At 44.5% G+C, this 26,312-nt stretch overlaps 1 protein-coding gene across 2 annotated transcripts in view; it reads right to left on the minus strand.

Moving 5' to 3' along the window:
• LOC124551144 overlaps window positions 1-26,312 on the minus strand; it is a 94,359-nt gene that overhangs the window by 32,864 nt on the left and 35,183 nt on the right. For both annotated transcript variants that reach the window (XM_047126108.1, XM_047126107.1), the window contains one exon: window positions 6,390-8,309. In XM_047126108.1, the coding sequence (XP_046982064.1) occupies window positions 6,390-8,309 (1,920 nt within the window). The remainder of the gene's footprint in view (window positions 1-6,389; window positions 8,310-26,312) is intronic.

Raw genomic sequence — 26,312 nt, forward strand, 5'->3', positions numbered from 1 at the left:
TTCGTAGAGAAATAAAACGGTAAATATAAACTTTCTCTAATTAAGCGTAAATTTTCTGTGATCGAATCGCCATTACATTCCGGATTTGATTCGTATGTTAGTAAAACACTGAAATGAAATCGCATACAAAAACCAAGAACTACAAGATCCGTACTATAATACAAGTAAGTTTGAATGTAAACTGCCACATCATTATATAAATTAAAAAGGGAGTTAAGTTTTGAGCTAGACAAGAGAGGACAAGTGTCGTGTGTAATAAACTCCGTATCATCAAAATGAACGTTCACTCTCGTCTGAACTGTAACGGATTTGACCTGGTGTTGTAGACCATCAACAAGGCTAGCAACCTCACACAGTTGTTTCTATCCCACCAAAAGAACGAAAATCACGGTATGTGGCTTCCGAATATATGATTATTATGAGTCTGATGTAACGCGAGATCCTTTCAGTTGAACGAATATCTTACTTCAGTGACATTCATAGTTATGCCAAACTACGTAATTAAATGGTAACCACACGTTATAATCTTTTAATGAAACTTACATAACGGTTGATCGCTAATTCAGTTTATATATAGGTCCACGTGGACAGTCAGCTTCTTACACCATTTCCATGCTGTTTGCCTCATATCAGTTGTTTTTATGCAGTTCAAAAGTTTGAACTAGCTGTTAGCTTTATGTGTTGATCAGATTTTGCTTCAGCAAATGTGCCACACAATAATATACCGGGTGATCAAAAAGTCAGTATAAATTTGAAAACTGAATAAATCACAGAATAATGAAGATAGAGAGGTACAATTGACACCCATGCTTGGAATGACATGGGGTTTTGTTAGAACCAAAGAATACAAAAGTTCAAAAAATGTCCGGCAGATGGCGCTTCATCTGGTCAGAATAGCAGTAATTAGCATAACAAAGTAAGACAAAGCGAAGATGATGTTCTTCTCAGGAGATGCTCAATATGTTACCATCATTCCTCAACAATAGCTGTAGTCGAGGAATAATGTTGTAAACAGCACTGTAAAGCATGTCCGGAGTTATGGTGAGCCATTGGCGTCGGATGTTGTCTTTTAGCATCCCTAGAGATGTCGGTCGATGACAAAAGTGGTGGCTGACCACACGATCATCACCAAACGACACGCGCAAGAGATCTTTCACGCGTCTAGCAATAAGGGATGGAGCGCCATCCTGCATAAACATCGTACGTTCCAGCAGGTGTTTATTAGCCACGCTGGGGATGATGCGATTCTGTAACATATCGGCGTACCTCTCACCCGTCACGGTAGCAGTTACAAAACCAGAATCATGCATTTCCTCGAAGAAAAAAGGCCCTATAACGGTAGATGTGGTAAATCCAACCCATACCGTGACTTTCTCGTCGTGCAATGGAGTCTCCACGACAGTTCTAGGATTTTCGGTAGCCCAAATTCTGCAGTTGTGGGCGTTGACAGACCCTCGGAGCGTTAAATGAGATTAGTCGGTCCACAACACGTTACTCAATCAATCGTCATCTTCCGCCATCTTCTGGATCACCCACGCCGCAAATGCCCTCCGCTTCACTAAATCTCCAGGTAACAGTTCGTGATGCCGATGGATTTTGTACGGATAGCATCGGAGGGTACGGCTAAGAGCCAACCAAACAGTAGTGTAGGGAATGCCGGTGCGACGTGCGACTGCACGAGCGCTGACTTCCCCGTGCATAGACGAACCTGCTACAGTCTCCATTTCTTCCTGAACTGTCTCAGCAGCATTACACCTTGTGCTCGGTCGGCCACTACGGGGTCTATCGTCTAATCGTCAAAATAACCCGTGGTTTCGAACTTCGAAATCATTCTCGCCACAGCTGCATTTGTCAACGGACCTTTACTCGTTCGATTCCTCTTCCTATGGCGATAGGATCGTAACGCTGAACTAGCACATTCCCCATTCTGATAATCACTAAAAGCGCCTTTTCATCTAACGTCAACATGCTGCGACTGCTGGCGCATCTGATTCTCTCTCTTTTTCTTTTTCTTTTTTTTCTTTATTGTATTTCAATTCCCCGTCAGGGCAGGCTGGCAGCAGCATATGCGCTGCTCTTCAGCCGAAAGACATAGAAGAAACAATAGAAGACATTTAAAAATAACAAAGGAGAGAATATGGTGAACATAGATATAAAAAAGGGGGAACATCATGGAAGGCAATAGACAAAAAACGGGGTGACCGTAAAATGGAGATAAAAAACTGTTAAAACTGTTTAAAAGTAGCACACACAAAAAGCCACACACTGCGACAATTAAAAGAACACAAGGCACAGTATGACTGGAGCATAAAAGGTATCGACAGATGGCGCAGCACATAACAAACACTGACAGCGAACCTCAAGGCAGCACACAATTAAAATCACACCTCTTGACGCACAGGAGAAACAGCACTGAACACAACACTGATGTGGCACACTGATGATGATCAAAACAGGGGATCTGCCAGGCGCAAGGAGATGAGAGAGACCGGAAGAAGGGAGGGAGGGGGGCGCGCTGAAGTGGGTCAGGTAGGGAGGGATGTGGGAAGGAAAGAGGCAAGTATGGGGTGCAGGGTCTCAGGGGAGGGGGGGGGGGGGAAGGAGGAAAATCCGCTCTGGGAGAAGGAAGGAAGAGGAAAAAAGGGGGCCCTGGGGAGGGGGGGGGGGAACAAGGCCAGGTTATAGTTGGAAGGAAGGGTAGATGTCACGGCGAAGTTCATCATCCGGGAGGGGAAGGAGTTGGAAATTGCCCTGATGAAGGAGATGGAGGGTGTGGAGGTGGAGAGAGGGAGGGATAAAGCGATAGAGGCGCGGCAACGGGTGGCGGGTGGAGAGGAGGGAGGAAACCAGAGGGTGGGGGGGATCAAGCCTGCAGACAATGTAAAGGATGTGGAGATGTTGGAGGAACAGGAGGAGGTGGGGGAAGGGGATCAGTTCATACAGGAGCCGTGTGGGTGAAGGAAGGCGGATACGGAAGGCAAGGCTGAGCGCATGGCGTTCAAGGATTTGGAGGGCCTTGTAAAAGCAGGTGGGGGAGGAGATCCAGGCGACGCTGGCATAACAGAGGATAGGACGGATGAGGGATTTGTAGGTGTGGGGGATGGTAGAAGGATGCAATCCCCATGTCTGGCCAGACAGGAGTTTCAGAAGGCGGAGGCAGGAATGGGCTTTCTGCTGGACGGTCTGGATATGAGGGGTCCAGGTGGGGTGTCGGTCGAGGGTGAGGCCAAGGTATTTCAGGGTGGGGGTGAGCTGGATGGGACGACCATAAAGGGTGAGGTAGAAATCATGGAGGCGAAAGGCACGAGTGGTGCAGCCTATGATGATTGCCTGGGTTTTGGAGGGGTTGAGACGGAGGAACCACTGGTTACACCAAGTGGTGAACTGGTTAAGGTGGGTTTGGAGGGTATGTTGAGACCGTTGAAGGGTAGGATAGAGAGCCAGGAAGGTGGTGTCATCAGCATACTGGAGAAGGTGGACTGGTGGGGGTGGCTTGGGCATATCATCTGTATACAAGAGATAAAGGAGAGGGGAGAGGACAGAACCCTGGGGGACGCCAGCCATGGGATAAAAGATATGGGAGTTGGTGTTGTGGAGGGTGACATAGGAAGGACGGTACGAGAGGAAGGAAGCGACCAGATGGACAAAATTGATAGGCAGGGTGTAGGTTTGAAGAGGAGAGATTCTCTCTCTCATTAGAGCTCCTTTTATACACGATTGTCATGCGCAGTCACTGACGTTTTGCTGTCCAGCGCCATCTGTCAGACATTTTGTGAACTTTGTTTTATTTTTTATTTTTTATTTTTTGTTCTCATAAAACCCCATGTCATTCCAAGCATGAGTGTCAATTTTTACCTCTCTATCTACATTATTCCGTGGTTTATTAAGTTTTCAAATTTATACTGACTTTCTGATCACCCGGTATTTTGATACTTAATGATATACACATTGAGTTCACCAAATCTTTCAAACGTAAGGAGTTGTAATCCAAGTGTAATAATCCCGATTTCCCTCCGTCACTAAAAGTCGCAATTACACCCTTCTCCTGTATGTTACCTGTGTGCCTTAAATTTCACCCTCGAAGGTACCTTTTGCAGAGTGAAGGAGATAGGCAGCAGTTGTACTAATTATTATTCTTTAATTTCCCTTCAGTGTCTACTGTCTAGCAGGGGGTATGCTTTTTTAGGATTTGGCAAATTTTTATTATCAGCTGAGAAACTGGTGTTGCTCGGGTATGTATTTATTCCAATTTTCTATTAGTCCATCTCGTCGTTTCACCTCCCTCTGCCCACCTCCTCCTGCCCATCTCTGTGCTTCTCCCCCTACCCCTCTCTCTGTCTATCAGCCCTTCCCCCTCTCTCCGTCCATCTGCTCGTTCCCCCTCTGCCCATCGCCCATCTACTCCTCTCACCTCTCTCTGTCCATTTCCGTCCTCTCTCTGACAATCTCCTTCCCCTTCCCCCCCCCCCCCCCGTCCAATATCGGTGTCCATCTCCCCCTTTCCTCGTTTTGTCTGCCAGTCTCCTCCTCCTCCTCCTCCTCCTCCTCTCGTGACGTTACCACTCGACTTGGAGACTGGTGGTTCTTACTCCCATTTGTTCTATTTTCCGAACTTTACATGAGAACTCGCACTCACACTGCAGAACTAATACTATTGGAAGAAATCATGTTTTGTGTCAGTGCACACGTCGTTACAGAGAAAAAAAAACAGTCTGAGTAAGCCATTAGCCAGAAATATACTTTCTTGTAGGAGTAAAAGTCAAACCAGGAATGCAAGAGACCGTCAGTTAGGTTTGGATAGTAGGAGACGAGGGACTGGCGGAAGTAAAGCTATGTTAGCAGGTTGTGAGTCGTGAGTGGATAGCTCATTCTGTGATACAAGGTCCAGTCACATTCATGTTACCACCGCCTATTTATGATGTCAGCTCACAATACCCAGTCGCAAATGGTGGGTGGCTGCACTAGCAATGAAGGGTAAGGGTATGTAAAGCATATCGGGAAGACAGGGGAACATGGAAAACGATTCAGTGATAGTGTTAATGTGCAAATGGAGCGATTTATCTGCTATCCCAAAGCCCAAGATCATTGGGTTTCGAGCCATGGGTGGATGAATTTCCGAGATGGTTAAATATGTAAACTAACTGCTTACCACAGTGGATAAAGTATACTGTGCATGGCAAAATGGCGCTATCCAAAACCACCGCCAATGCAAATGTGGTGCACCATGGACCATAGGTGACAGAGGTGAATGCCGGACATGGTGGCCAAGTGGTTCTAGGGGCTTCAGTCCAGAACGGCGCTACTGCTACAGTCGCAGGTTCGAATCCTGCCTCAGGCATGGATGTGTGTGATGTCCTTATGTTAGTTAGGTTTAAGTAGTTCTAAGTTCTAGGGGACTGATGACCTCCACTGTTAAGTGCTCAGAGTCAGAGCCACAGAGGTGAACGTCAGCTGCAGAGATGCATATGGGCAAATAGGCAGGCAACTGTTGAGCAACTAACTGCCCAAATGAAGCAAGGAGCCCCCAACAGTGTCTCCTCAATGACCGTTCAGTAGGTGTTGCTCTATATGGGCTTGAGCAGCAGGCACCTGGTTCGTGCACCCATGCTGACTGCTGTGGATCAGCGACAAAGACTGGAATAAGCAGTACTGCGACAGGACGTCCGCTGAGTGAGGACACGCGTCCTTTTCAGATGAACAACATTTTTTTCTCCATCTAACAAATGTCTGTTGGCATGCACAACTTGAAATGTATGAAAGCAGACATCCTGCAACAATCATCGGAAATGTCAAGGCCAGAGGAGGAAGCCTTATTGTCAATGAATTCGTGGCATCCCCTGGGCGATCTAGTCATTCTGGAAGACACAATGGATCAACACAAGATTGTAGGTATCCTTGGGGACCATGTAGACCTCTACATGGAGTTTTTTTTTCCTTGGCATGATGGCATATACAAACAATGCAACATGTCACACAGCAGGTAGGGTACATGCGTGATTCAGTGGGCCCCAGAATGAGATAGTAAACTCCCCCCAATGAAAATCTTTGGTACTACCTCTATCAGGCTGTTCGCATCATGGAGCCTCAACCAAGAGACCTAGTGCAGCTGACCACGACACTGAGGTCTGCATGGATCCATATCCCTATCAGTACGTTCCAGAACCTTACCAACACTCTTCCTGTACGTCTCACTACAGTCCAAGCTGAAAAAGTGCTTATTCAGGTATTTGACAGATGGTCACAAAAGTGTGGCTGGACAGTGAAGCGTTTACGCACTGTATGCAAAAGTTCCGGATCTAGTCCTGGCTGGCATGCAGTTTGCATCTGCCAGAAAGTTTCAGATTAGTTTCAGCTACATAATATGTGGTGTATGGTACATTTTAATTTACCTCGATTTGTTCTTCCATACTTTCCTTTACGGGATGTTTCCGCCTGATGACATACTGGTACAGCATCCAGTATCCACAATGTTCGAATATGGCCTGCAACGTTACAGGGTCGTGCAGCCCCGCCTGGAAGTCCCCGAGGAGGCTGAGGTCACCGCCAGCCAACAGCAGCTTGTACAAGGCGAACCAGCGTCCACCCTCAGCGGCGTACCTCACGGGAGTCCAGCCGAGCAGGCCGTCCACAGCAGACAACGTGGCCTCCCAAGCGTCTCCCCACAGTCGCCGCAGCACAGGGATGGAGAAGACCCTGCCGTGCCCTACCGTGTCGGTGGCCGCGGTCAGATGCAGTGCGTTGCGGCCGCACTCGTCTGTCTGTCCGGGGTCGGCACCCTCGGCCATCAGCGCCTTCACCTGGCCCTCGTCGCCGTCCAGTACCGCCTCCAGCAGCGGCCGGCCCCTCACTGCCCTGCGGTTGAAGGACTCCACAAAGAACTCGAGTCGATTGCGCACGTAGGCCTTGCGGTACAGTGCCGCACGACTCTGCTTGCCATCCCCGAGGAAACACCATTTGGCGAGGAAGTGTTCGGCGAATGTCCTGTGCAGAAACGCTGGCTTCCCATCGGCAAACTCGTACACAATTCCGGCCTTCACAAAGTAGTCCCTATTGAATGACGGCTTTGCCAGTATGTCCGGACCGCGTAACAGAACGGATGCTGCGAGGGGCATCAACTGTTCCTCGTGCTTATTCAGTGCCTCCTCCACTTCTCTCTTCTTCCCAGGAGCGGAAAAGTTGTCACCACACTTCTCCTCATAAAGCCTTCTGAATTTATTTCGGAAGAAAGCTTCGTACAGAGTCACAATGTCGTATTTCTCACCTAATTCCTGGGACAGATTTGCAAACATTTCAGCAAACAGAGGCGTTCTCAGTAGATTCCTAACGTTCTGCTTAAGACGAAGGAAACGTTGGATGTTTCCCCTAGAGGAGTGGCGTCTGAAGAATTCTGTTAGCTCTAAGTTACTGAAACGCTCCAGCGAGTGGGCATCCACACCCGTCTGAGCCTTCAAGAGACTGACAGTTTCTGGCCTCGTCGTCACCAGTAGCCTGCCCTCGCGTGGTGACAGCAGAGGCAACACCCCGAGACACCTTCTGATGTAATCTGGGCACACCTCGTCGAAGCCATCCACGAGACAGACCACTCTTGGGGACTCTAGCAAATTGTAGCGAAGCAGTGCGTACTCCAGTTCACCAAACTCGCCCTCCCTAAAGACTGACCCCCTTAAGATGCCTTCCACAGCTTTCTCGTCGCTATCACTGTGCTCTAAAACCGTGTAAAACTCCAAAAGATTAACTCTTAATAGCCAACAGCCGGGGACCCTTTCTTTTATTTTCTTTGCCACATATGACAGCATCTTCGACTTTCCCGCTCCGGGACCCCCCACCACGATTACTGTGTTTCTACTAGTGTCCTGTGCTTCGAGCTGTACTTTTTGCTGTTTACTTTCACACTCGCGAATCCTATCCAGAGACGAGAAGAACTCGTCCGTCAGTAGCCTCTGGTCCGCCAACTCCCTTGCTACGTAGTGTGCAGGCAGCGTTTCCAGCTCGTGGCCCATCCTCAGAGGTTGCGACAGCCGTGCCAGAGCCAGCAAGAGCGCCGGCTTTTCGTCCAGCAGTGACTTGAGAGCATCGACTCCTGCCACCAGGTCCCGCAGGTGGCATTCGTAGGTGTCCCCGTTCAGTCTGACTTTGATGTCCAGGAAATCATTCCAGGTGTCATCGGAGACGTCAGATGATTTGTATTTGTCGTACAAGCAGTTAATTCCCCGTGATGACACAATGACGAGACGCCGATCATCTTTTATCTGGCTTACCAGCTCATCCAAAATGATAGGACTGTCTTCTTTATCATCGTCTACAATCACCTGTAAATGATTGAAACAGATTAGTTAAATACAAATGTTTTCGAAACTTATTTAAAGAAAAAGCACATGATATGCAACTCACCTGAATCAAGGCACAAAGGATTTACAGACGTTGGACCTGGGTTTCCTGCTTAATACACAGATGCTGCAACATAATGCCCCTGGCCAATCCTGTTATGTCCAAAAGAACAGACACCATACACACACACACACACACACACACACACACACACACACACAGTGAGGAAGATATATATATATATATATATATATATATATATATATATATATATATAAAATAAAGGTGAGGATGGCCACTGAGCCGGCCGGTGTGGCCAAGCAGTTAAAGGCGCTACAGTCTGGAACCGCGTGACCGCTACGGTCGCAGGTTCGAATCCTGCCTCGGGCATGGATGTGTGTGATGTCCTTAGGTTAGTTAGGTTTAAGTAGTTCTAAGTTCTAGGGGACTGATGACCTCAGCAGTTGAGTCCCATAGTGCTCAGAGCCATTTGAACCATGGCCACTGATCTCTTCAGTGTGGATGCACACCAGGCTCGAACTGTTACAGGAATTGGCGAAATGTCACGAATGATGAGGAAATGGGCAATGGGAGTTACGTTAGTAGTGTGTCGATAAGTTGAGACTTTGGGTCTGGTGGGATGAGTGCTGGGGTAGTCCGTGGAGTTGCCCAGACCCCTGTGTCCAGATGGCTTAGTTATCAGACCATCTGCCTAGTAAGCAGTTTCCCCACTGATTTAGATCAATTAGATTAGATTAGATTTACTTTCATTCCAATTGATCCGTAATGAGGAGGTCCTCCAGGATGTGGAAGATGTCAGAAAAACAACAATACGTGACAAATATTTACAACTAAAACAAATAAGCTAATGTACCATTCCACAGGTCCCAAGTGGAATGATCATCATTTTTTAATGAACACTACATGAAACAGTCATTTTACAAATATTAGTGCACTGAATTTAAAATTAAAAAGTTTTTTTATTTATTTATAAGGTAATGAACATGTAATACAACTACTATAATACTTATTTACAATGAACACATTACTGCACTGAAATTGTGCAGAAATTATATATGTATATGTATGTATAACAGTTGATTTTACTGAGAAATTCATCAATGGAGTAGAAGGAGTTTGCCACCAATAAATCCTTTAGGCTTGTCTTAAAGTGAATTTCATTGGTTGTTAAGCTTTTTATAGCTACTGGCAAGTTATTGAAAATGTGTGTTCCTGAATAATGCACACCTTTTGTACAAGACTAAGTGACTTTAAATCCTTGTGAAGATTATTCTTATTTCTAGTATTGATTCCATGAATTGAGTTGTTGGTTTGAAAAAGTGATATATTTTTAATGACAAATTTCATTAAGGAATAAATATATTGGGATGCAGTAGTTAGTACCCCTAGTTCCCTAAACAGGCTTCTGCAGGATGTTCTTGTGCCCGGAAAACTTTAGCTTGGCTTGATGAATTACCCCATAAAATAATCCCATATGACATTATGGAATGAAAGTAAGCATAGTATGCCAGCTTTTTCATTTTTATATCCCCTATGTCTGACAAAATTCGCATTGCAAACAGTGACTTGTTAAGATGCTTCAGCAGTTCCGTGGTGTGCTCCTCCCAGTTGAATTTATTATCGAGCTGTAATACCAAGAATTTAACACTGTCCACTTCTTCTATCTTCTTGTCATCGTATGTTAGACATATACTCGTGGGACACCCCTTACTAGTCCTGAACTGCATGTAGTGTGTTTTTTCAAAGTTTAGTGACAAAGATTTGGCTAGGAACCAGTGATTAATGTCCACAAATATTTTATTAGCTGATCTTTCTAAGAATTTTGCTACTTATTGCAATGTTTGTATCATCGGTAAACAAAACAAACTTGGCATCTGGTAATGTTACTGATGAAAAGTCATTGATATACACAAGAAAAAGTAAGGGCCCCAAAATGGAACATTGTGGGACCACACATGTAATTAGTTCCCAGTTGGATGATGCCTGATAGCTTGATACATGTCTTTTTCCTATTAACACCCTTTGTTACCTGCCACAGATATAAGATTTGATTCATTTTGCAGCATTTCCTGTTACACTATAATATTCTAATTTACTTAAAAAGAATATTGTGATTTACACAGTCTAATTCCTTTGACAAATCACAAAATATACCAGTTGCTTGAAATTTTTTGTCTAATGAATTAAGCACATTTTCGCTGTAAGAGTAGATAGCCTTCTCAACATTAGAACCCTTTAGAAATCTAAACTGTGACTTTGACAATATGTTATTTGAGATAAAATGGTTATAAAGCTGATTGTACATTACTTTTTCTAAAATTTTTGAGAATGCTGGCAACAGTGAAATTGGACGGAAATTTGATGCTATTTCTTTATCTCCCTTCTTAAACAGTGGCTTAACTTCAGCATATTTCAACCTTTCAGGAAATATTCCACTGATAAACGACTGGTTACACAGATAGCTTAATATGTTACTTAGCTCACAATCACATTTTTTAATTAACTTTGTAGATATTTCATCATACCCACTGGATGTTTTTGATTTTAAAGATTTTATGATGGACCTTATTTCTGCTTGGGTAGTGAGGGCCAAATTCATATTATGGAAGTTACTTGAAATGTCTGGTCTGAGGTATTCCATAGCAGCATCTACCGAACGTGAGAGCACCATCTTTTCTGTAATAGTTATAAAATGTTTGTTAAAAAGTTCTGCAACACTATACATATCTGTCACCAATGAATCATTTACTCTTAATGCTATTTCTTCCTCTTCATGTCTGGTTCTACCGGTCTCCTCCTTCACTATATCAAATATTGTCTTTATTTTGTTATCTGATATGACTATCGTTTCCTTGTAATATATTTGCTTTGACGTCCATATTACAGTCTTTAATATTTTGCAATATTTCTTGTAATGTGCTATAGCATCAACATCGGAACTGTTTCGGATTGACAGATACAGTTTTCCCACTTGCAACCAATGTCTGTAATTTCTTTGTGTCTTAATTGTAGCTGCTGGGTCAAAAATGGTGTTTTCTCTTTTGGACACGTATGAAACAACAGACACTACATTTACACATGTGAATTTTCGCGTATCGAAACATATACTTCTGTTTACAACATGAAATGTGTTGATACTTACTTTTTTTCAGACCTATGATTTCTACATTCTGTTAGATACTTTCATACGATTCAGTTTTCGCATTTAGTTTCGTTTAAGGAAATTAATCTTACGCTGGATAAGATGTATTAGCAGCAAGAACCACCGTTTGTTCCCAGTGAAATAATAGGGCTTGTGCCAGAGAGCTATCATAGGCTAATTTCACCAATCTTATGGCGCAAGAGCACTGCAATATTTGGCTTGAGACGCAGTTGAGAAACAGGTTATTGATCAAGCTGAATTATCTGCTTGAAAGTAGGAGCTCAAAACGACTCAGTTCACACACTTTCCCACACAATACTTCGTCTTAACTAACATGAATAAATTAAAACTTGGGCTACCTTCCACACAATTTTCCTAGGCAAAATATTATATCAGATTCATGTTCCCTATATCAAACAAACCCAATAGTCTGACATGCTTGTCTGTGTCATTCCATTCAACTTCTACTTTAGTAACATTCTAGAGAATTTTTATACGTGCAGCCTTTATGTCAATCTGTGCAATCAGAACATTGCTAATATGATTTACATGCATGTGGAAGTTGTGTTATGTGACTCACTGAAGCATTTATCTCAGTGAATCAGCGATATTACATATTTCCATAGTTACTACTAGAGGTAAACGATGTGTGGAAATAGCAACTCTCCATATTTACTGGACGAACGAACCGACCTCGAGCACAAAAATATGTATCGAAAACTTCATTGACATTGTAAAGCAGAAAAACGGGTAAAATAACCAAACCAGAGATACTAAGTAACTCACATCCATTGTAATAGCATAAACACTGTAGAAGAAAGATACAACATAAACTATAAAAAAACTATCAGAAAAAAATAAGAATGAAACATAATAATCCCAACACAACCCAGGTGAAAACGAAAGCAGATGTTTCAAATTTCAGGTCCAAGAAGTCAGTCACACAGGAGACTCGTGCAAACATATTGTCATTCGGACAGACTCCCGTATGGACGACATAGTAATAAGCACTCTGGAATAGAGAAACAATTGGAAGATTTGAAAACAAGTAATCACCAGGTCTGCAAGGAATCCCAATTTGGGTTTACATAGAGTACTCTACGACATCGGCCCCTTACCTAGCCTGCATTTATTGTGAATCTCTCTTCAGCACAAAGTCCCAAGTTACTGGGAAAAAAGCGCAGGTGACTCCAGTATGGGAGAAGGGTAAAGGTACGGACCCGCAAAATTAGAGCTCAATATCCCTAACTTATGTTTGTTGCAGAATTCTTGAACATATTATCAGTTCGAATATACTAAACTTTCTTGAGTCGGCGAAGCTTATGTCCACGAATCAGCATGTTTTTAGAAAGCATTGGTCGTGTGAACTCAGGGTGCCCTTTTCTCACATGATATACTGCGAATTATTCATAAAGGGCAACAGGCTGACTGCGTATTTCGAAATTTGCGGAAATCATTTGACCCGGTGCCCCATTGGAGGCAGTTAAAGGAGGTACGAACATATGGATTAAGTTCACAGATACGTGAGTGGCTCAACGACTTCGTAAGTAACAGAACCCACTGCATTGTCCTCGACGGCGAGCGCTCATCAGAGACAGAGCTATCGTCAGGAGTGCCCCAGGGACGTGAGATAGACCGCGGTTGTGCTCTATACAGGGTGTTACAGAGAGGTACGGCCAAACTTTCAGGAAACATTCCTCACACACAAATAAAGAAAATATGTCATGTGCACACGTGTCTGGAAACGCTTACTTTCCATGTTAGAGCTCATTTTATTACTTCTCTTCAAATCACATTAATCATGGAATGGAAACACACAGCAACAGAACGTACCAGCGTGGCTTCAAACACTTTGTTACAGGAAACGTTCAAAATGTCCTCCGTTAGCGAGGATACATGCATCCACCCTCCGTCGCATGGAATCCCTGATGCGCTGATGCAGCCCTGGAGAATGGCGTATTGTATCACAGCCGTCCACAATACGAGCACGAAGAGTCTCTACATTTGGTACCGGGGTTGCGTAGACAAGAGCTTTCAAATTCCCCCGTAAATGAAAGTCAAGAGGGTTGAGGTCAGGAGAGCGTGGAGGCCATAGAATTGGTCCGCGTCTACCAATCCATCGGTCACCGAATCTGTTGTTGAGAAGCGTACGAACACTTCGACTGAAATGTGCAGGAGCTCCATCGTGCATGAACCACATGTTGTGTCGTACTTGTAAAGGCACATGTTCTAGCAGCACAGGTAGAGCATCCCGTATGAAATCATGATAACGTGCTCCATTGAGCGTAGGTGGAAGAACATGGGGCCCAACCAAGACATCACCAACAATGCCTGCCCAAACGTTCACACAAAATCTGTGCTGATGACGCGATTGCACAGCTGCGTGCGGATTCTCGTCAGCCCACACATGTTGATTGTGAAAATTTACAATTTGATCACGTTGGAATGAAGCCTCATCCGTAAAGAGAACATTTGCACTGAAATGAGGATTGACACATTGTTGGATGAACCATTCGCAGAAGTGTACCCGTGGAGGCCAATCAGCTGCTGATAGTGCCTGCACACGCTGTACATGGTACGGAAACAACTGGTTCTCCCGTAGCACTCTCCATACAGTGACGTGGTCAACGTTACCTTGTAGAGCAGCAACTTCTCTGACGCTCACATTAGGGTTATGGTCAACTGCACGAAGAATTGCTTCGTCCATTGCAGGTGTCCTCGTCGTTCTAGGTCTTCCCCAGTCGCGACTCATAGGCTGGAATGTTCCGTGCTCCCTAAGACGCCGATCAATTGCTTCGAACGTCTTCCTGTCGGGACACGTTCGTTCTGGAAATCTGTCTCGATACAAACGTACCGCGCCACGGCTATTGCCCCGTGCTTATCCATACATCAAATGGGCATCTGCCAACTCCGGATTTGTAAACATTGCACTGACAGCAAAACCACGTTCGTGATGAACACTAACCTGTTGATGCTACGTACTGATGTGCTTGATGCTAGTACCGTAGAGCAATGAGTCGCATGTCAACACTAGCACCGAAGTCTACATTATCTTCCTTCAATTGGGCCAACTGGCGGTGAATCGAGGAAGTACAGTACATACTGACGAAACTAAAATGAGCTCTAACATGGAAATTAAGCGTTTCCGGACACATGTCCACATCATTTCTTTATTTGTGTGTGAAGAATGTTTCCTGAAAGTTTGGCCGTACCTTTTTGTAACACCCTGTATACATAAATGATTTGGCAGACGGGGTGGGCAGCAATCAGCGTGTGTTTGCTGATGATGCTGCGGTGTTCTGTAAGGTGTCGAAGTTGAGTGGCTGCAGGAAGACACAAAAGCACTTGGACAACATTTTCAGTTCGTGTGATGAATGGCGACTAGTTCTAAATGCGGAGAAATCTAAGGATATGGGCATCAGTAGGAAGAACAAACCTGTAATATTAGAATATAGTTTTACTTGTGTTCTGCTTGACGCAGTCAAGTCGTTTGAATATCGGTGGGGGGAGGGGGTGGGGGGGATTGCAAAGCGATACGAAATGGACGAGTATGTGAAAACTGTGGCAGGGAAGGAGAATGGGAGAATTTTAGGACAGAGTGGTTCGTCTGTAAAGGAGACCACATATAGGAAGGTTGTGCGACCTATTCTTGAGTACTGCTGGAGACATTAGGATCCATACCAGGTCGGATTGTAGGAATGCTTTGGGAACTAAATGGGAATGCGTGGAAGGAAGGCGACGTTGTTCTCAGGAAGCACTATAGAGAACCGGCATCTGAAGCTGACTGACACACGATTCTACTGCAGCCAACATTCATTGCACGTAAGAACCACGGAGATAAGATACGGGAAATTAGGACTCATATTGAGGCATATAATCATTTTCCTTCGCTCTATTTGCTAGTAGAACATGAAAGGAAATGGCTAGTAGTGGTTCAAGGTACCCTTCGCCACGCACCGTCCCGTGCCTTGCGGAGTGCCTATGTAAATGCAGATAATCGGAACGAAACCTAAGAAAATAACAGAAACATAACCGACTTTCCACACACCTCTTACTTCTAGTGGTGAATATGTAAACATGTAATATCGCTGATCCACTGTCATCAAAGCCGTCAAGAGGAAAGATAATGCACAGAAACCGACTAATGTATACATCTGTAAACCAAATATAATACTATGTTTACAATAAACGTCCAAATATCTTCAAAATACAATTCCAATACAGACAGCTGATGGCAGCATTAATATTACACCTTAAGGCAAAAACACCAGTTGAATGTATAATACCTTTACGATCATAATTACAGTTTACAATATCAAGTCTACCACGTATTTATGTATTTAAAGAATATGGCGTACACGAAAGGAGCCTCCCCGAAGATTGCAACCTTTGATGATAAGTAGAGAGATATGAATTGCATTCGGGTGTACCCTGGGCAACGTCAGAGTCCAACTCAGAATGACCTGGCGGCTTATCCTTTCACACCAGAAGTATCAGAGATATCGAATCAACTGTCCTTTTTAGGACCAGTGTTGACTATAATATCCGTGAATATCGAAGGAATATGAACAACTGTATTCGAGAATGCAAGATCCCTAAACTATGGCGAAAAGCAAGAGTAATTGCCGTACCGAAACCGGGAAAGGATAGGAAAGATCTAAAAAATTATAGACTTATCTGCTTACTCTGTCATCTGTACAAAATACTGGAGAGGGTCATTCTTCAGAAAATGATTAGAATGGTGGAGCCCCTTCTAATACTACAGACAGCAGGTTTGAGAGACGGGAAGGGTAGCACGTCTAAAATATTAAACTTAGCACAACATATCGAAGATGGATATGAGAAACGGCTCATTACAGGTGCCGTCTTTATCGATCTATCCGCGTCCTACGATACAATAAACCATCGGCTCCTTCTGAATAAAGTTTATAAAGATTTCACACTCCTGTGCAATATTACAAACCTTCTCCAAAACAGCAGATTTTTTGTGAAATTTCAGGATAAGAAAAGTAGATGGAGAACTCAGAAAAATGGGCTGCCACAAGGCAGCGTGCTTGCGCCGCTATTATTCAACATCTATACCAACGATCACCCTATCCCTGAAGGAACTCGAAGCTTTTTTTATGCTCATGACTACGCTGTCACTATTCAGGCTGACTGTTTTGAAATTGTAGAAGATACGCTATCAAAATCTTTGGAAGAATTCACTGTTTACTATAATGGGAATTACTTGAAACTTAAGCCTTGCCAAAAGTCAGACTTGCGCTTTCCACCTGAAGAATAAACAGGCAGATAGATCCTTAAATATATCCTGGGGAGGCATCGTATTCGAACATAATCCTACTCTCAAATATCTTGGAGTAGCTCTGGATCGCGCGTTAACATATAAAAAGCATAGCCTAAACACCGGACGGAAAGTGGCAGCCAGAAATAACATAGTGCGAACATTGACAGATACATCATGGGGTGCTAATCCATGCACTGTGCGCTCAAGCGCACTTGCTCTATGTTATCCACTGCTGAACATGCATGTTCGGTATGGTGCAAGTCCAGTCATGCCAGGAACGTAGATGCGGCTCTAAATGAGTCTTGCCGAGTTATCACGGGTTGCTGTAGACCTGCTCCTGTGGACAAACTCTATTGCCTCGCTGGCATAGCTCCTCCTGAAACCAGACGTGAGGTAGCTGCGAGATATGAGAAAAGTAAGGCCACAACGAAGGAAGCCCATCCACTATATGTTCTTCAGCCCGCACATCCCAGGCTAAAATCAAGAAAGGCCTTCTTGACAACTACTGAGGCTCTCATCGAGAATCCACACGCGGCATGGATCTCGCGATGGCGGGAGAAATGCCGGAGTTTGGGAGAATGGATGGCTCCAAAGGAAGAACTTCCCCCTGGACATTCGGAGAAGTGGTCAATATGGAGGTCTCTCAATAGATTACGATCAAACACAACGAGATGCGAAACCAATCTGAGGGCTTGAGGTTTCTCTATGGGCTCAGTTCTTTGCCAGTGTGGCGTTGAGCAGACTAACGGCCATTTCCTTCAGTGCTCCACATCACCAACCACCTGCACCATACAAGACCTTATGAGAGTTACACCAAATGCACTTGAAGTGTCCAGTTTTTGGCCTTCTTTTGCGTAAAATTATGTCAACATATATATATATATATATATATATATATATATATATATATATATATATATACGATAAAAATCATGTCACTAGCAGACAAGAAAATAAACTGAGTTACTGATTGCATCCACACTCCCTTTGCTGACTGGCAGCTGACGAGTCGATATGCGTCGGTCCTCGAGAATGAGCGCTTCAGCAAGGTGCATATTGTCAGGGGTGATAGCTGTGGATGGCCGCCGGGAACGCTGCAAATCTTGAAGCTCTGCCGAACTACCTTCTCGCAATGGCCCAGCGACTAATCTTACTTCTGCCGACTATCGATGCTCCGTAAACTGCTCACAGACTTCATTTGTGTGGCCGTATTCTACATCTACATCTACATCCATACTTCGCAAGCCACCTGACGGTGTGTGGCGGAGGGTACCCTGAGTACCTCTATCGGTTCTCCTATTCCAGTCTCGTATTGTTCGTGGAAAGAAGGATTGTCGGTATGCCTCTGTGTGGGCTCTAATCTCTCTGATTTTATCGTCATGGTCTCTTCGCGAGATATACGTAGGAGGGAGCAATATACTGATTGACTCTTCGGTGAAGGTATGTTCTCGAAACTTCAACAAAAGCCCGTACCGAGCTGCAGAGTCTTCCACTGGAGTTTACCTATCATCTCCGTAACGCTTTCGCTATTACTAAATGATCCTGTAACGAAGCGCGCTGCTCTCCGTTGGATCTTCTCTATCTCTTCTATCAACCCTATCTGGTACGGATCCCACACTGCTGAGCAGTATTCAAGCAGTGGGCGAACAAGCGTACTGTAACCTACTTCCTTTGTTTTCGGATTGCATTTCCTTAGGATTCTTCCAATGAATCTCAGTCTGGCATCTGCTTTACCGACGATCAACTTTATATGATCATTCCATTTTAAATCACTCCTAATGCGTACTCCCAGATAATTTATGGAACTAACTGCTTCCAGTTGCTGACCTGCTATTTTGTAGCTAAATGATAAGGGATCTATCTTTCTATGTATTCGCAGCACATTACACTTGTCTACATTGAGATTCAATTGCCATTCCCTGCACCATGCGTCAATTCGCTGCAGATCCTCCTGCTGGCGATAGTTCCTTTACAATTCCTGAGGATGTTTTTGTTGCACCGTTGCAATATAATAAAATGTCTGTAATTACAAATATTTACAATCTATTTTATTTTTAAGATTGAAAAAAAAATTGTTGCTTTTTATTTGCGGTAATTTCTGCATGGTTTTCCGCCTACATCAGAAAATGGCATCTGCTAGCACTTCTTTGGTTCAATTCCTCGTTAGACACTGACACTTACGGTCACTGCTTTGCAGAAGTATGCATTTTTTTACGTTTTACGCAGCACACATTTTCGTACACCACTGTACACTGTTTATTTGTGTACTTCCGTGTATTGAGTTCTGTAGTGTCGCCAACATTGCCATTGGTTTGTCTTTGACCTATTCTTTAATAATATGTATGTTATTGTATTTAATTATGTTTCTGTGTCTTTATGAACTGTGTAAGAACAGTGAAGGGACAGTGATGGAGTTTTTTTGCGGTGAATAGGTGGGGTGGGGGAGAGAAGCAAAGATGAGTGGCTGTAAGTGCATAGCAGTGTGATGGGGCGTGAGTTGGAGGAAAATGTGAGGAGCAAGAAGTGACATGAAATTATTATATGCAGTGTCGCGTTTCCCATATTTACTTGGTCATTGAGCAACTCCATCAGACAAGTATGCACATATGTCCACTCACCTTTCCTCCTCCCTCCCCCACCTATTCATCACAAAAAAACCTCCATCACTATTCCTTCATTACTCTTACACAGTGTATAAATACACAATAACACAATTAAATAACGCACATATAGTTAACTACAGAGAAAAAGAAAAAAATGTCTAGGTCAGAGACAAAGTCGTGGCAATGTTGTCAACACTACAAAACACAATACAGCTTTAGAATCACACAAATAAACAGTGAGCGAACAGTGGTGTACGAAAAAGTGTTTGTGTAAAACGTAATTAATGCATAGTTCTGCAAAGCAGCGAAAAATTAGAGCACAAGTGGCAGTGAATAATGAAAAACGAAACCAAAGACAGCATTTCCTGAAGTAGGTGAAAAACCAAGCAGAAATTACCATAAGTAAGAAACCAACAAACTCTTAATGAACTGCTTTCCGATCTTAAAAACAAATGAAATTGTAAATATGCGATTACAGGCCAGTGATGACACTTTACTTCAATGAAGCGAAATGCGTCTGGTGACAAAAACACGCATCTTCATGTAGTTGTAGCGATAGAACAAAAAGCAACAGAACCGTTTGTAAATGTTCCCAACAGTTTCTTTCTCTGCAGTGAGAAATTCAATGACCACACGCTGCATGTAACGTACATCACTTACAGACGCCATGTTGAAACATTGCTGCAGCTACGCTGTCTGTCGGAGGAACCGGAAACCCCGAAAATTTGAAATAGTGGGTACCTGCAGTTTCGCGTTAGTACTACCGTTGTTGGCTAAGACAATGTAGTGTATTACCTTTTGGGCGACCCTCGTGTATTGGTCTAAAAAGCTCTATATTCTAGAGTGAATCCCCAATTCACCTGTGTTCTGCTTGTTTACTTTCCTGGGCGCGTCGTGTTTAAACAATGCCATCTGTCGCCATTTCAGTCTCGCGATAGGCGGTGGTCACAGTGTTTTGGCTCATTCAGTCTAAACACTGTGTTTTGGCTCATTCAGCCAAAACACTGTGTCTAAAAAGCTCTATATTCTAGAGTGAATCCCCAATTCACCTGTGTTCTGCTTGTTTACTTTCCTGGGCGCGTCGTGTTTAAACAATGCCATCTGTCGCCATTTCAGTCTCGCGATAGGCGGTGGTCACAGTGTTTTGGCTCATTCAGTCTAAACACAGTGTTTTGGCTCATTCAGTTTTTAAAGGCTGAGCTGTCTTTTTTTCGCATGAATGTCGTGAAATTGTGCTATTGATGAAATACACTCCTGGAAATGGAAAAAAGAACACATTGACACCGGTGTGTCAGACCCACCATACTTGCTCCGGACACTGCGAGAGGGCTGTACAAGCAATGATCACACGCACGGCACAGCGGACACACCAGGAACCGCTGTGTTGGCCGTCGAATGGCGCTAGTTGCGCAGCATTTGTGCACCGCCGCCGTCAGTGTCAGCCAGTTTGCCGTGGCATACGGAACTCCATCGCAGTCTTTAACACTGGTAGCATGCCACGACAGCGTGGACGTGAACCGTATGTGCAGCTGACGGACTTTCAGCGAGGGCGTATAGTGGGCATGCGGGAGGCCGGGTGGACGTACCGCCGAATTGCTCAACACGTGGGGCGTGAGGTCTCCACAGTACATCGATGTTGTCGCCAGTGGTCGGCGGAAGGTGCACGTGCCCGTCGACCTGGGACCGGACCGCAGCGACGCACGGATGCACGCCAAGACCGTAGGATCCTACGCAGTGCCGTAGGGGACCGCACCGCCACTTCCCAGCAAATTAGGGACACTGTTGCTCCTGGGGTATCGGCGAGGACCATTCGCAACCGTCTCCATGAAGCTGGGCTACGGTCCCGCACACCGTTAGGCCGTCTTCCGCTCACGCCCCAACATCGTGCAGCCCGCCTCCAGTGGTGTCGCGACAGGCGTGAATGGAGGGACGAATGGAGACGTGTCGTCTTCAGCGATGAGAGTCGCTTCTGCCTTGGTGCCAATGATGGTCGTATGCGTGTTTGGCGCCGTGCAGGTGAGCGCCACAATCAGGACTGCATACGACCGAGGCACACAGGGCCAACACCGGGCATCATGGTGTGGGGAGCGATCTCCTACACTGGCCGTACACCACTGGTGATCGTCGAGGGGACACTGAATAGTGCACAGTACATCCAAACCGTCATCGAACCCATCGTTCTACCATTCCTAGACCGGCAAGGTAACTTGCTGTTCCAACAGGACAATGCACGTCCGCATGTATCCCGTGCCACCCAACGTGCTCTAGAAGGTGTAAGTCAACTACCCTGGCCAGCAAGATCTCCGGATCTGTCCCCCATTGAGCATGTTTGGGACTGGATGAAGCGTCGTCTCACGCGGTCTGCACGTCCAGCACGAACGCTGGTCCAACTGAGGCGCCAGGTGGAAATGGCATGGCAAGCCGTTCCACAGGACTACATCCAGCATCTCTACGATCGTCTCCATGGGAGAATAGCAGCCTGCATTGCTGCGAAAGGTGGATATACACTGTACTAGTGCCGACATTGTGCATGCTCTGTTGCCTGTGTCTATGTGCCTCTGGGGCTGTCAGTGTGATCATGTGATGTATCTGACCCCAGGAATGTGTCAATAAAGTTTCCCCTTCCTGGGACAATGAATTCACGGTGTTCTTATTTGAATTTCCAGGAGTGTATATATAACGGAAAATACTTAGGAAAATATTTGGCGCAACTAACAACAATGGAATATGGATCAAGAAACCTACAGAGGAACTGTACAAACATACGGAGACAATCACAGAAAAGATTAGAAAATGCAGACTACAATTCTATAGACACCTATACAGAATGCCATCACACAGGCTGACCAAACAGATCTTTGACTGGGTAACCACTAGAAACAACAAATGGGTGGCAGAGGTAGAAAACGACCTGAACCAGCTCAACATAACAGCAGACACAATAAACGACAGAATAAAGTTCAGAAACATCATTAAGAAAAGTAAACTACATGAGATACAATGCGACAAACGAACAGGCATAAAATGGACCGAAGAAGCAAGCAAAATCACAGCCAGAAGATGAAAGAAATATGGGCAACCAAAAAGGCAATCAAGATGAAGCCGAAGTCACAAAGCCGACAAGAAGCATGGACAGAGGACCGGAAACAGAAACACAGCGAGCGAATGAGGGAAGTTTGGGCAGCAAGGAAGGCAGCAAAAGGAACTGGCCATGTAGTTTAGTCCAAATGCGTTCTTTAAGGGCAAAACACCAATAATATATATATATATATATATATATATATATATATATATATATATATATATATATCAGTTCATGACATCCAGTCTTACAAATTTACTGTCTCTGATGGACACGGGTCCAGATCATCCGCTCTCAAAACTCCGCCATCTCTCTTCCCACATCCACCAATGCTGGCAGCTCACCTCCAACTGCGCAACGCTACGTGCTGTTTGATGTGTTGGCAGAAGAGCCAACACCGTGTTGCTAGAGGAGGCCGAAATGCACGCGTTTAAGCTCACGCAGACTGGCGTGAGGTCTGGAACAGGACAATGTCTTGAGAATTGCAAATAAAGTACGAAGATCTTGGAATACTTAACTTTAATCCATAATGGGTGTACATCGCTCTTGATGATACATAATTACAATCTCAATATAAACTGATAATGGCGCCTTGCTAGGTCGTAGCAAATGACGTAGCTGAAGGCTACGGTAACTATCGTCTCGGCAAATGAGAGCGCATTTGTCAGTGAACCCTTCCTAGCAAAGTCGGCTGTACAACTGGGGCGAGTGCTAGGGAGTCTCTCTAGAGCTGCCGTGTGGCGGCGCTCGGTCTGCAATCACTGACAGTGGCGACACGCGGGTCCGGCGTATACTAATGGACCGCGGCCGATTTAAAGGCTGCCACCTAGCAAGTGTGGTGTCTGGCGGTGACACCACACTGTTCACATCCAACTGCCCAACACTACAATAGCGAATATTGCACCAATGCCAACCAACCACAGACTGCACACGGCACAGTCAGTGATTTTCATACACAGCGCTACGTGGCGTTACCAACATAAGAACCTAAACAGCCTATTTACATAGCCCCCAGTATGAAAATCACTGACTTTTCTGTGTGCAGTCTGTGGTTGGTTGGCATTGTTGCAATATTCGCTATTGTAGTGTTGGGCAGTTGGATGTGAACACGCGTAGCGTTGCGCAGTTGGAGGTGAGCGCCAGCAGAGGTGGATGTGGGGAGAGAAATGGCGGAGTTTTGAGAGCGGATGATCTGGACGTGTGTCCATCAGAGACAGTAAATTTGTAAGACTGGATGTCATGAACTTATATATATATTTTGAATGCTATTAAGGTAAATACATTATTTGTTCTCTATTAAAATCTTTCATTTGCTAAGTATACCTATCAATTAGTTAGTGCCTTCAGTAGTTAGAATCTTTTATTTAGCTGGCAGTATTGGCGCTCGCTGTATTGCAGTAGTTCGAGTATGGAAGATTTTTGTGAGGTAAGTGATTCATGAAAGGTATAGGTTATTGTTAGTTAGGGCCATTCTTTTGTAGAGATTATTGAAAGTCAGATTGCGTTGCGCTAAAAATATCGTGTGTCAGTTTAGTGTTGATCAGAATAGGTAAAGAGCGAAATGTCTGAGTTCGTTCAGTTCTGTTCAACTGTTTGAAAATCAAATAATGTAAGAGGTTTATCAGCACAGAAATGCATAAATTTTTCTAAGGGGACTTTTGAAGACTAATGAAATTTCGTGAATGCATTTGTCAAGGTAATATATTTCAGGATTCAGCATTGCAAGATACGGTTTAATGTGTGTCCGAAATAAGCTATTACAAATGTGAAACATTAATAACCGGTGCAACCGCCAAAATGTTGAATGCAAACATGAAAACGTGCCTGCATTATGTTGTACAGGTGCTGGATGTCAGTTTGTGGGATGGAGTTCCATGCCTGTTGCACTTGGTCAGTAAATACAGGGACGGTTAATGCTGTCTGTGGGTGACATTGGAGTCGTACTGTGATGACTCATATGTGCTCGACTGGAGACAGATCTGGTGAGCGACGAGGCCAAGACAACACGTCGACACTCTGCAGAGCATGTTGGGTTACAACAGTGGTACGTGCACGAGCGTTATTATGTTTGGAAACACCCCCTGGAATGCTGTTTATGAACAGCAGCACAAGAGGTCGCATCACCAGACTGACGTACAAATTTTGCAGCCACGGTACACGGGATAGCCACGAGAGAGCTCCTGCTTTCATACCCCCAGACCATAATTCAAGGTGTAGGTCCTTTGTGACTAAAGTGCGCGTCATTTACGACGGCGGCCGAGTTTAGCTTCGTTCTGCGCATCTGACGTCACAAAACACAGTCAGCCAATGAACAGAGAACGACGTTGCCAGAGTTTGACTGCAGTGCAGAGCACGGACGAGTGTATTCAGTTTTAGAAACGTTCAGTCATAAATAAAATAATTCAACAAAAGCAATGTCTTCATAGCAGACTTTCTTTTATAGAAAGTTTGGAAAAAGCATTCTTTATACCAATTGCTTCATATTCTATTAATTAATTAAACCAAACAAGCAATAAACCTCCTAATTCAGGCAATAGCAAGGAAAGGTGTTTTTATGATTCTCACTAACCGCTTTTTCGCAATGAAGAACAGCGGTAATTGTTTATTTCCTATTGTACTTGGACGAAACGTGAGTAATTCATAGTCATACCAACAGTGTTTTTCGGTATTTTGCGTGATACATTAAAGTCCTCCTCCGGGAGGACTATTGAATAATGTGTTGCGTTAGTGTAATGGTTAAAGTGTATGGCTGCTAAATGTAAAGGTTCTGAGTTCAAACCTTGTTTGGTGCTTAATATTTTCTTTATTTAAAAACAATATCGAATTGTCTAACTTCATGAATTTTATTCGCTTGAATGTAATTTTTTGAAATTTCTAGTGGCAACTAAAATCGACCATACGGGAAGTATACGCTATGGACTTTTACCTCTGCAAACTCTTCAAAATTTCGTGCAATGGTTTACTACATCTAATGCTGCACAATAATTGCGTTGAACATCGAAACAAAATTAAGTCATTTATGGGGAGAAGGTATCAGTCAAGATGTGTAAAAATCAAATTTTTTGGTCAAATAGTTTTTGTGAAATCGAATGATAAAGTGTGTCAAAGCAGTCGGAACACCATGTGTCTGCACAGGCGAGCAGTGCAGTGATGACAAAATCGCAACCCGCGCGGAATGCGGGGAGCACGTCTCTGTAGCAGCGAAAGGGTTAAAAATGCGGCCGTGGTGGCTTTACTTCATAAACTGCGCGCTTCCCCCTAAACGTAAGTTTGCGAACTATACTATGGCGCTATTTCTCTTGGTGCGTGCAACTGGCAACGCAGCTATCTCCCGCGTCTGGGCGGGCATGCGCGAACCGCCAAGATAAAAGAATTGAACTATAGCACACAGATACGATGGTTGCAGAGACTCGGCTGGCCTCCTAACCAACACGCTGTCATCACTGGCACCCAAACAGAACCGCTTTCTGCAGAAACCACAACAGACCACTGTCCTTCTCTCCAATGAGCTCTCCCTTGAGTCACAAGTAGCGGTGGTTTCGCGTGCACGCAATGCACGCTGCAGGTTGTGCGGCTCGCAGCTCTTCTTGAAGTAACCGGTCTGTAACAATTCTTTATGTCACTGTGGTGGGAACTGCTGCTTATATTGCTGCTGCAGATGCGATGTGATGTGCTGTAGCCATACGCCGAACACGATGGTCTTGCCTCTCGTAGTGCCACGTGGCCGTTTGACGCCTGGTCTTGTTGCGACCGTACATTCACGTGATCACCGCTGACAGCAATCACGTGCAGAGGCTACATTCCTGCCAAGTCTTCCTGAACTGTTGCAGAAGGACCGTCCAGCATCTC

The sequence above is a fragment of the Schistocerca americana genome, chromosome 9 (genome assembly GCF_021461395.2).
Source record: "Schistocerca americana isolate TAMUIC-IGC-003095 chromosome 9, iqSchAmer2.1, whole genome shotgun sequence".
Lineage (NCBI taxonomy): Eukaryota > Metazoa > Arthropoda > Insecta > Orthoptera > Acrididae > Schistocerca > Schistocerca americana.